The following is a 12581-nucleotide window of genomic DNA, read 5'->3' on the forward strand; positions in this document are numbered from 1 at the left end:
TTGAAGGGAGTACCTATTGGCAGAGCACTGGTATAGTCATTATACACTTATTTTCATTTGCGTGGTGGTCTTACAGCAGCCCCTTGCTTTTATAATGCCATGATTTGATGATTTTTTTTTTTTAAAACAAATCGACTTTATGTATCTGGACTGAATGGAATACTCTGTAAGGTACCATGGCATTTTAAAACAAACATGAAATGTGGTAAGCAAGCTGCTATTTACTCATGGCCACTCTATTAGCTATTTCTGCACTTTGCCCCTCATTAAGTTAACTGCCAGGCTGTGGCCATTAAGATCCAGGCTTCTTCCGTCAATTACAGCACACGTTAACTCTAGATACTCTGAGCCTTTCTAATAGAGCCATTTTCAGGAAGGGTTGGGAACTCTTCTATTAGTGCCCCACTCATGTTCATCTTAAGATTCCCTCTGCTTCTTGTAACTTTGAGGTCTGAATATACCTATGTCATAGCCAGTTGGAATCTCTGTTTATGATGCAACCCCAAATCCAGGCATCCGTTTAAAATGAGAGCCCTAGTTAGAGAGACATATTGTACTTCTCTCCTTTCAGAGAGCAGCATTTGCTGCTTGCTGGGGGCTTTCTGACTGATGCAGGGGGCGAGGAAGGAGAGTTGGCGAGCGTTTGGGAGCAGATTTAGAGCCGCTTCTCATTGGAGGGGCTAGCTTTTCCTGAGCTGCCAGACACTGCAGGCTCAACTGAGGCTCCGAGGTGCAATTCAGGCTGGTGGAGCAGCGGGGGAAGGCAGGGACAGGCGGGGCTAGAGCGGCTCTGCAGCTGATCACACGCACCACCACACACACCACATTCCTGCCGCCCCGGCTTGCGCCTCGCATCCAACACCCGGGTCCATCGCCGCGCGGACAGGGAGTGGGGAACCAAGGAAAAAAGAGGCAGAGGTTTTCACCGCGAGGCAGAGGAAAAGCTGGAGAGGCGCTAGTGTTTAACCCGAAAGTCTGACCGGCAGCCCCAGGCTCCAATACCGTCCAGCAGCACTACTGCCGCTTTGAAGGTGGGCACATCGCCAAGGAACCCACGAGTCCCCCACTCGATTCAGTCTGTGCTCGGTGCGCCAGGATCCTTCCAGAGGGGACATCGTGGTGCCCACAGGAAGGTGAAGAGCCTGGGGACCTGCATTGGCGCCCATCGTGGTACACCAGGAAAAGTGACAACGAGGAAAACAGCCTTGAGTGCAGAGTGCGAGGCCAGGCTGCCGCTGCCGCCCGCTGCGCCTCCTCCTGCCCTTTCCTGCTGGGTGAGTGCCCAGGTTTCGCGCACTGTCGCGTCTCTGCTGAGCGCAGGGGTGGCCTTTGGGCCCTTGAGGGTCCACCCGAGGGCCCTGGGGGCGCCCGCGGAAACTCGGCGGCCCGTGGACTCCAGGCGGACAGGTCTCTGGAGCGAAGCATCAGGGACTCTGAACCCGGAGGGCTTGGGTAGGGGGCGTTGCACCAGTGCCCAGCAGACATGTCTTTGGGCGGGATTTGGGCTAAAAGATAGGAGGCGGGATCGCCGGGGGCAGCGGGTAGCCATCCCGGGGGTCGAAAGATTGGGGAGCGGCGGGGAGGGGGGAGGGTCTGGTCCAGCAGGTAGAGGCGGCTTCGCCAGCTTGCAGTTGGCAGGTGGGGTGAAACTCGCTTGTCAACTCATTCATTTTAAACGGTCAGTGGTCAGGTTGAGGGTATTTGCAGGAGAGTCAGTCAGGAGGTCTGTGGGAAGGACAGAGGTGGTTCGGGATGCCGGTAGAGGGGGAAGAAAAGACAAGCCGTGAAAAGCTTGGAGCCAAAATTGCGCTTGGGTTCCTGGTCCTTGCATTCCTCCTGCCTTGAGTGCCGGAGAACACACTTTTTTTTTTCTTTTAAGACTAACCTTGGAAAAAAAGCCTCGGTCCTAGGGCAGAAGGAGTAGCGTCTGCAGGGGCCAGAGGAGGCAGGTACCTGCCGGGGCTCCCTTCCACCCCGGAGCACTAGCTTTGCCTCCCCCTCTCTCCCCCACCCCCACCTCCTTATTGGTGCTAGTTTGCAGCGCCCAGCTCCTGCGCCTTTGCTTCCATTTGAATCTGGCTCTCCCCTCCGTATTATGTCTGCACTCCGAAGGAAATTTGGGGACGATTACCAGGTAGTGACCACCTCGTCTAGCGGCTCGGGTTTGCAGCCCCAGGGGCCGGGCCAGGACCTGCAGCAGCAGCTTGTGCCCAAGAAGAAACGGCAGCGGTTCGTGGACAAGAACGGCCGGTGCAATGTACAGCACGGCAACCTGGGCAGCGAGACCAGCCGCTACCTCTCGGACCTCTTCACCACGCTGGTGGACCTCAAGTGGCGCTGGAACCTCTTCATCTTCATTCTCACCTACACCGTGGCCTGGCTCTTCATGGCGTCCATGTGGTGGGTGATCGCCTATACTCGGGGCGACCTGAACAAAGCCCACGTCGGCAACTACACGCCCTGCGTGGCCAATGTCTATAACTTCCCTTCCGCCTTCCTCTTCTTTATCGAGACCGAGGCCACCATCGGCTATGGCTACCGCTACATCACCGACAAGTGCCCCGAGGGCATCATCCTCTTCCTCTTCCAGTCCATCCTCGGCTCCATCGTAGATGCCTTCCTCATCGGGTGCATGTTCATCAAGATGTCCCAGCCCAAGAAGCGCGCCGAGACCCTCATGTTTAGCGAGCACGCGGTGATCTCCATGAGGGACGGAAAACTCACTCTCATGTTCCGGGTGGGCAACCTGCGCAACAGTCACATGGTCTCCGCGCAGATCCGCTGCAAGCTGCTCAAAGTAAGTGCTCCCCGCCCCTTCCCCACCAGGCGACCTCTCCCCCCAGCCTGGGAAGTAACTCACCTGAGAGTCACCTCACACCCGCTCCCTGCCTCACCTGTCGCCGCAGGTAAACTTCCTTCTGCAGGGAGGGGCCGGGGGCTTGGGCAAAGAGCGCAGCTGACAGTTCCGTTCTTTTTCACTCGCTCTTGTGCTCCTATTTGTACTCACCATTTCGGGGGTGCTTGTGTCGCTCTCTGGACTAGTAACACTTAAGGATCGGTGTTGGCGCTTGTGGAGCCTGCAGGGGAATTGTGCCCCCTTTGCTTCTCCGCCTGTGCTGCTTTGCTCTTTAGAAAGGTTTTGATGGTTGTGGACCCAGGCACACTACTCCATTCAATGCGAGGTACTAGACCGCTTTGAAGCGAACATCTTGCACTTTGAAGAAACAGGTGCTGAACTTGCTTCAATTTTCTCTTTGGGATTTTCTGTATTTTTTGCTTTCTCCCCTCCCACCACCAGTAATATTAACAGGTAGATTATTTCTCTAGACCCAATAACTTTAGCTCTATCTGTAGTAATCTTTTCAAGAAGCAGTTAATAAAGAGGAAGAAACCACACTTAGTTCTTGTAAATTTTTATTTTTACTAAATGTCTTCCTAGAGAAGTTTTCTGTGAAAGCTTGAGTGCTTCTCCTGTAGAGCCTCTTGTTAATTTTATTTTTAATTGCCTGTTTCTATGAAGCCTCTGTCAATTACAGATTTCACTTGAAGCTTTTCAGTAACCATTAAAGAAGATTGCTTCCTACCATCCGCGGTGTAAGTGCTAAAACAAATTGTACATGGAGTGGTTCTTGTAGCAAGGTCCTTCTAGTCGTTAGAGGGCACCAACACGAGCAAGAGAAGACCTCCCTAATTGCATATCCAATTAGAGTCTGAGAATAAGGGAATAAACCCCAGGTCTCTCTCTCTGTGTCATTTACAATTCTTTTTTTTTTTTCTTTTTTTTCTTGAGGGATTTTTCTTAGTCGTTTTCAAGTTTTCAAAAATGGAAAAAGATAAGCTCAAATAAACAGTCCATAAATTGAAAAACATTGATCTGAGATTGCATAAACAACAACAGCCAGATTCAGAATTTATTACTAGTAAAAAGAGCATCGGATACACATTTGAGAGTTTGCTCTCAAAATTTCAATTTTCATCCTCCAGTTTTATATTGTGTTATACAGCTCCAATTAAGTTCTAACTAAAGGTGATCCAGTATGCTTTTAAAAAGTTTTGCTCTCTTGTCATTTTCATTATTCATACATAAGATCTTACCCTAATTACTCTTGACCAAGTTGCTCAGTACAGTGTTTGAATTAAAGCAGTTCACTTGTCCTGTCACTTCACATTATATGAATATTTACAATGCTACATACAGTAAACAGACTCCATTTATAAACCATAGTGGAAAATGGCCAGCGTGCTCTGATGTATGCACAGGTTCATTAAGATAATACGAGTAAATCAAATTTGAGGTGTTCATTTTCTTTTATAATTAACTTCAATGAACTATGCACAATTTTAAAATTTAACTTAGCAAATTTTCATTTGCTGTTAACACTGTTTGAACTACAGAAATTGTCAGGTCAAGTTGAGCAGCTGTTGTAAATATGTTTTTGCAGCAGTAATTGCGTGTCCCCATTTCTGTGCATATTCCATGGTATATCACCTCTTTCTTTGAGTTAGGCCCACTGGGCAGAGATGAGCACCTTAATTGTTAATTCAGTGCCAAAATTTCTGTCAAGGAATCCATGTTTATGAATCACTTTAGACTCTTACTGAAGAGTAGTTTACAACAATGATTGGTGTAATGAAAAGAGAAAGTTAGACATTAAAGATTATTCATAGTTATTTCTAGTTTTAAAAATATATGTTTATTTATCAAAATTGCTGTCTTTTCCAGTCCACATACTTTTGATGTTTTTTGACTTTATCAATTTTTATTTTAACAAAAGCAGATAAAACCAGAATGAATTAATATACATATCACTTTCTTTTTTTTAATAGAAAGGTGCAATGTATCTGAAAGCGCCCCATCTTTACAGTGGTGCAGAGTACTGATAATGATTTTTCTGTAGAAGGCCATGTACCACACGTACCATAATGAATGTCCCAATTAAAAACATAAAAGATGTATATGTTCAAAAATTTGAAGCAAGGTGCTATATTAACACAAGGTGATAAAAACAACTTCTGAGTAAAATATTACATATCTTGTTCTTATGAAATTCTTTTTTTAAAATTCATTAAGAAGATAGTTCTAGAAGAATAATTGACATATGGCATCAATTTGTATTTAAACAAAATAATGGTGAAATTCTCCCCTTCTTTTTGTGAATGAAGATGGTTGATTAGTGGCAGTGCTTCGGTCAGGCAGTGGGTGTAGTTTCTTTAATGTTGGTTTTTATCTGTAGCCATGGTTAATAAAATAGATTGTTATACTTTCTGTCATTACTTAAAATGACATTGAAACATAGTCATGGTTTATTGGAGAACTAAAAACATTCAGCAAAATTATCGGGGAGATTTGCCTTTAACAAGTTGCTCTCATTTTCTCTTAGGGACTGAGATGAAGTGACCTAAAACAGTCAACTATATTTGTAAAGAGAAGTATACTAAAATGTTAAACAAATAATAGTTCATCAAATTTTATACATTTTTTCTTATTAAATATTACAGTTTCCTTTTTTAGCCTCCATTTGACATTTTAAATGTAAAATTTATGTCTTTAATGCAGAATATATAGATTTTTTAAGGCAACAAAGTACAATATAATCCTTAATTATAGTAATTACAGTTCATGTAGATTGTCCCTATTACCTGCAAATTTTACTAACATTTGTGTACTGCTGTTTTCTTATTTGCTGAATAAAAGCTTATATTCCACGTGAATATAAAAGGCATATTTAATAATCACAAGGCATCTTCGATTCTCTAGAAGATGTTAAGAACACAGACCAGAACTTCTAATGCTTGATGCTATAAAATTTAGATTCAAAATATTTAAAGATTGTCTAACTTTTAAAAAAGGTTTTTTTAACGTCTCTACCTAATTTTTAATTATGACTTTCTCTTCTGTGAAAGCAACTTTTATTTCATCTCCATTTTTGTCTTCTCAGCTTAAAAATTCTGAAATTTTTTTATGGTAATCAAATGCAGATCTTCTATGGGAAGGGTCAGTTCCTAACTGGAAGGGTCAGTCCTTTTTCTACTCAAAGTAGATTAAAGGAAAATAAAAAGATATAGTTTGAAGTTCTCCACAAAAAAAATCTATGTTTTGGTTATAAATACAGCAATAGAAACCTCTTTTAGGATGAATATTGTTTCTCTTTTCTTCCTTTCACTGCCATATTGAATTAGCAATTAGTTTAGTTATATTTTTCTTTTTTTAACCTGAAGAACAGGGACTAATTAATATAATGGTTATGCTAATTTCATATCCAATTGAATGGTTTTGTAAAAATACCTGGTTTAGGGAGTTGAGAGCCTTGGCTTTAATGCTAAATGTTGAAGTTCAGTGCTGGGTTTAAAGGATCTGGAAATCTTATTTACTCCTTTTTGTCATTGTGATACAATGATTGACTGACTTGGTCATATAACTTGTTAGGGCAAGAATTAAATTCTACTTTTTTGAGATACAATTCAGGAGTTTATAAACTTAATATGTACATGCTGCTTTTTATATATATATATATATATATATCATATGTGTTTATATTCATCCAGTCAGAACACAATTTTTTGCATAAAGTAAAAAGCAAAATTAACTATTGTTGTTCTTATATTTTGAAACAAAGAACTAAGGATAATATTTTTTTATGAAAGCATAATCTGATTTCTTCACTTTTTCCATTCATTGACAGCAGTCGTCATTTTTCTGTCCTAGGAGGTCAGCTATGCAACCCTTAATTTTCATTAGTGGAAGATCATGGAGTGCATTCTTTTCCTCTTTAAGCATCTCAAGCATGATTTTTGTACTCACTTTTAAAATTTCTCCATTAATATGAATACTCAAAATTGAATGTCATCTGGCTTCCCCATGTAAAAGTGGAAATGTAATTTTAAAAAATGTGGTCTGAAAAACCATTAAGCCTTTTATCCACATAATATGTGCTAACATTTTGTGCTAACATTAATCTTTTAACTACAATGACTCCTGGACCAGGATTCTTAGATTTTTCTCATAAATTTATTGGTTTGTCCTTAATGCGTATCTTGCACTTAAATGCAATCATGTTTTTGACTCTATACAATCTTAGTTTGCTTGACTGATCCTTTTCACAACTTGATCTTGACCAATTTAAACTTTACTTTTAATCTGGAAACAAGTATTTACCTCCCTTTAAAAAATTAAATCCACAAATGAACATCTACGAAGAATGCTGTTCTTATGAACATTATCTAAGCTATTGGTAAAAATATTTGAGGGATTTAAGAGTGAGTACTTCAGAACTCTCAAGGGCTAAGTCCCATATTCATTGGTGAGTTCTTTAGGAAAATTCATTATAACTAAAAATTAAAACTTCCTATTTAGTGTAGCTTTGCTTTCTTTGATACAAGTAAAATAATTCTTCAGTAAATATAGAATTCAGGTTCTTTTTAAAATCTGTAGTAATTATTCTCTTTTTCAATACTAGTTATGTGTTTTGCTTTGTTTGTTTTGTTTTTTATTTTTAATATGGTACATTAAAAATACAGGGTGGCTTATGCTCAGTGAATAAAGTGTAAACAGAAATAAGGGACATAATAACCCACAAATAAACAGCAGTAGGTAAGAACAAATGAGAAAGAAAAGCAGAAGAAATCATTTGGTGGATTGCAGGGTATTTGGTGAGTAGGAGGGAAGTGTGGAAGTGGGGTTACCAACCCTGTCCACAGTTATTATAAACTCCATAAAAGGACCTCCAGGGATTATAAAGCAGCTCTTTCATTTGAATGGCACTAAAGCCTCCCATAATCTTTTATAAGATAAATTACATTTCATTTTATAAGCAATGTTCTTTTCATAAAGATGAATATATTTTTATGGATTGATTAGCTTAACATTAAAAATCTTTGTTTTAAACTTGTTATTGGTTGTAATTTTTCCACTGAATATCTGTGGAATTTTAAGCTTAAAGAGTCCAACTAAATGTACAATTTAATTGTGGACAATCCAGATAAAATTCCAGGTCTATACTCTCCTCCACCTGACTTAAACTTTGGTCTGAGTGCCAGAGTCATTACCATTACTGTTTTGAGACACAAGGCATTTTTCTTCCTGCTCCTGGTACCTGCCATGGGCTTATTTCCTGACTTTTAGTTATTATTCTGACCTCACTCCATGTAATTTTCTTTCTGACTTCAGCATGTCATCAGCAGCATACACAGACATACATGTATACATAGATGATATGTTTAAAGAAGAAAAGTGAAATGACGGATAAAATGGTGGTGAGGTGGTAGGTGAGACTGGCCTGCAGTCTCCTTGGGAGCTTCCTTTTCTTTTCTTGTCTAGCCACTGGTCCTCAGGGTCCTTTACCAGTGAGGACTTGTAAAAGGTGTTGAGGTGTGGATCAGGCCTTAAAGTATGATAGTGGCAATTCTCTAGTGTTAGATAATGATTAACTATTTATTCAAAATTTCTTGAGCCTTACTTTGAGCTAGGAAATAAAACAATTACCAGTTAGATTGGACAAAGGCAGTAAAGATGTGGATTTTGTTAGAGAACACAGAATGAATGTAGCACTTGGCCACAAATCCCCTTGAAGGATGGCCACATATGGATCTGCTTATGCCACAACAGTGCCAGGGTTATACGGTGTGTGTCTATTTATTTGTCTTTGGATAAGCTTTCAACGGTGGATAATCTGTAATTTGAAGCTGTTTTTATGTAAAGTTCATGACCATGATGGTCCCTTCCAAGGACTTTGACTTCTTTTTCCATTTGTAGTCAGAATTGTAGTTGATTACCTTATAAGTCTTTTCAGGAGAGAGTTTGAAGTCATTCGACATTAATTGCTTCTTGAAATTAGTAAGGATGACTATAAAATGTGGCACAAGCCTTAAATTCCACACATAGACAATTTGTATATAATGAAAATGTGTATAATTGAAATATTAAATTTTTAATAATTTTTTAATTTTAAAAGTTAATAATTTTTTAAATTTCAGATTAATATGAGGGTATAAACAATTAGGTTACATGCGTGTGTTTGTTAGGTAATGTCCAATTTATAGTTGAGCCCTTCACCCTGTAGGAGTGCCATGTACACTTTCCTTGTGCCCCATAGGTAAGAGGACACCAAAATTATTGTCACAATCTAACTTATACAAAATCATTGCAAAAATCCATGATGGTCACATTATAAATTTTTGGACTGTCAATTTAAACTAATTTTAAGCTTTAGATTTCTTCAATTATTCTAACTGCCAGAAATTGCAATTCAGTCTACCAAAAAGTTTTGAAATGGTGAAATTGTCCTTATTTCCTTCCCAAGAGTCCATAAAATTGAAAACACAGTTGCATAAAAGTCAATCTCAGGTCATAGTTTTTTTCAAATTATGTTCTACATTTTTAAATTATCAATTTTCCATCTTTCCTTCCACTTCTTTCTTATTTATTTCAAAGTTGTTTGATTACAAAGGATTTTTTTTATAAAATTAAAGTCAATCTTAGTAATCAGCTTTTTAGAAATTTAAAAATAATAATTTGCTACATTAATCTTAACTCTTAGCAATTGTTTTGAATTTGGAAACAATTTGTTATTGTTGATCCAAGTGATATTTATTTACATATTTTTATCTAGGAAATGATCATGATCATGGTCTTCTTGAGAATTAGGAAGTTTATAGAGGTGAGGGAGATTTGGACCCCCAAATTGCTCTATCTATGGAAGTTTTCTTCTCATATCATAATTCTTAAGATGATATTATTGAAGAAAAGTTATACTGGTTTTTACCTCAAAATATTCTGCCAATTATCAGATATTTCTGGTTGAAATATTGTAATTAATATCTAAATAAGACAGTAGGAAAGTGATGAAATGTCAGTACTAATGAATTATTACATACTCAACTCACAGATCATTGTTAATTTTGTAAAGGAACATACACAATTCCTCTATTTTTCTCAGTATCTTTTCCATTTATATACACGTTTATCACAGTTCCCTGAACAAACGTTCCCTCATTCCACTTATCCAGTGTGAAAGGCTTACAACTAACATAGGCTTTTCTTTTCTTTGCTCCAGTTAATATCCTGAATTGCACTAGAATTAGGACCCCTAAGTTAAAATTATTTATGAGCTTAGAGTAGAATGTGTATGCTCCTAAAAATGTATTTGTTAGGCACTTGTAGTTGTATGAAACATGAAAAGTATTTCAGCAGTGATAAGATAACTTGGCTCTAGTCAAGAGCTCAAGACTTCAAACAATTCCAACATTCCAAGCATCTGCCACACTAATACTACACTCTTCACTGTTGACCTGAGCCAAAACCTTCTACTTAATCCTAGTGATTAACAGGCATCCTGATCTATTTCAGAATCAAAGAAGTAAACAAAAATCAGAGAGGTGATCCTATTAGCAGTTGAAATATTTGATGGCCTAACACGAAGATGTGGACATGACAATAGTAGCTATGTGTAGGGTCTCAGTCATTTAAAGAAAGGCTATGTTATATAGTTTCCACTGCAAAACAATTTTCAGTTCCTATTAGGATACTTCATTTATCTGAAAAATATGTAAGTATGAAAAGCAAAATGAATTATTATGACTTTTAACATAGTGTCATGTAATAGGAGGATCTGGGTAGAATATAAAGTAAAGCATGGGGTGTCTAGGTACATAAGTGTAATTTTGAGTATGTAGAACAAACATTTAAAATCAGAAGGTATATTGAGTAGTAGAAGAATCCATGTATATTTAACGCTAAGTTACTTATTTCTGAATAAATTAACTTGATAAAAATAAAATATTTCTTCTTCTAGGATGGCATTCTCCTGACAAACTGCCTGTATCTAGGCCACTTCTTCTTTTCGTGGATTGTTGAGTGATTGAGGAATACAGAAGTTCCCAGCTAATGCTAAAACCTTTAGAAATAACAAGAATATAAAACAGGAAGAGAAGTTTTAGTGTCAGTGTATGTCTATAAGAAAAAACATATTTCTTTGGGAAGATTATTTTATAAGGGAAATTGAATGTATAAAGAATTACCATTGTCAATATTTCCATATAATACAGGAAAAGCAAAGTTTAGAATAGTCCTAAAAGGACCAAAATTCTGTTCGTTAGTTGTAAACATTAAAATACCACCTTGTGTTTATATAGCACCTATTTCTTAGTACATGAAAGAACAATGACTTAGGGTTTCGTTTTTATTTATTTCTGCTTTGTGTTTGGCTTTTATTTTGTTCAATTAATCAATAGTTGTTATATAACTGTGTACTGGGGAGGATGTTTGTCTCATCGATATTTTACTAAGATGAGAATAAATTTAGAAATACAGGTGAATTGAAAAAGCCCCAGAGCTTTTTCATGCTGGCTTGGAAATGCTGCATTTTCTCCAACATGAGTTGCTAGAGCTGCTGTTTTTATTTTTACATCATTTTTCTATGAATTTTTTTTTCAGTAATCGTATTCTTTTTCTTCTCCTTCTTCTTCTATTTTTTTTTCTTTATCTACCCCCATGGTAGAGAGTAAAAAAAAGTATCAAAGTTTTCCTTAGATTTTTTTCTACGCAAATACTATTCCTGACCATCTCAGTATGAAGTGGCCTCTCTAATTTGACTAATTCTGTGGTTAAAACTCTGCAGCAATTGCTGCCATAATAATCACCACCGATTGGAAGCCTTTCATTTTGTTTTGCCATAAAGGATGTATTTATAAACTACATTTTCGATATTTTCAGACTCATTTGCTCCACATAAAAAGCCAATGTATTTTTTTTTTTTTAACTCAGATTAAGAATTTTGTTTTCAAACTCTCATTTCATTGCACAGACCAGTGTTGGAGATTCTGTTTTGTTTATCCAGTTAGTTTTACAAGGAGTCTTTTAAAACACATTGTATTCATCAAAGTCCCTTTTGGCCAACAGCATGGTCCCTCTTTCACCCCAATTTTTCTGTATTTAACTCATCACTACCCAGCCCTAATTATGTTACCATAAATACTGATTATATATATATTTGCTGGTACGTGACTATTATATGTGAGAGAGATGAAAATAAAATGAAAATTAAGAGAGGAGGAGGATAAGTGAGTTACTCTCATGGCTTGCTGATTTTTAATGGTCATATTTAATTTTCTTTTAGAGTCATAATAGGCAAACAGCTTATTGAATTATGTTTATAGTGATTTGTCATGAAACTGAATGATCATAACCTTATGAAAGTTTTTCTAAATTATGTTTCTTAAACTGGATTTTTTAAATTGAATTTTTATTAAGGAAAGTTAAATTTAGTGCCAAGTTTTCACTTTGTTTTAAAATTAATAAACTAAATAGAGAGTAGGCATTTATTGTACAATTTATTATTAGGAGTTTGAAAGCCATTAACTAACAGCATTTCCTTTTTATTTTTTTTATGTGAGCTCTTGTGTACATAACATGATTTAATAAAATCTTCACTCTATTCCATCTTATATCTATTTGCACTTTTCAAAAGTCTGGAAAAATAAATTGTTGTGTTTTTATTTTTTTATAATAAATCTCTTTTTAAATGATAGTCAACCATTTTCAGCTTTAGCAAACTCCCTAAGAATTGCCGGATTATTTACTTTTT

The 12581-nt window shown here is 37.6% G+C and overlaps 1 protein-coding gene across 1 annotated transcript in view; it reads left to right on the top strand.

The window, feature by feature from the left end:
• Positions 1 to 1857: 1857 nt before the first annotated feature.
• KCNJ3 (potassium voltage-gated channel subfamily J member 3) overlaps positions 1858 to 12581 on the top strand; it is a 143967-nt gene continuing 133243 nt past the window's right edge. Inside the window, exon 1 of the mRNA XM_003795946.3 lies at positions 1858 to 2797. Coding sequence (XP_003795994.1) covers positions 2096 to 2797 — 702 coding nt within the window. The 5' untranslated portion in view covers positions 1858 to 2095. The remainder of the gene's footprint in view (positions 2798 to 12581) is intronic.

This window comes from Otolemur garnettii, unplaced genomic scaffold (genome assembly GCF_000181295.1).
Source record: "Otolemur garnettii isolate 467f Iridium unplaced genomic scaffold, OtoGar3 scaffold00098, whole genome shotgun sequence".
In the NCBI taxonomy this organism is placed as follows: Eukaryota; Metazoa; Chordata; class Mammalia; order Primates; family Galagidae; genus Otolemur; species Otolemur garnettii.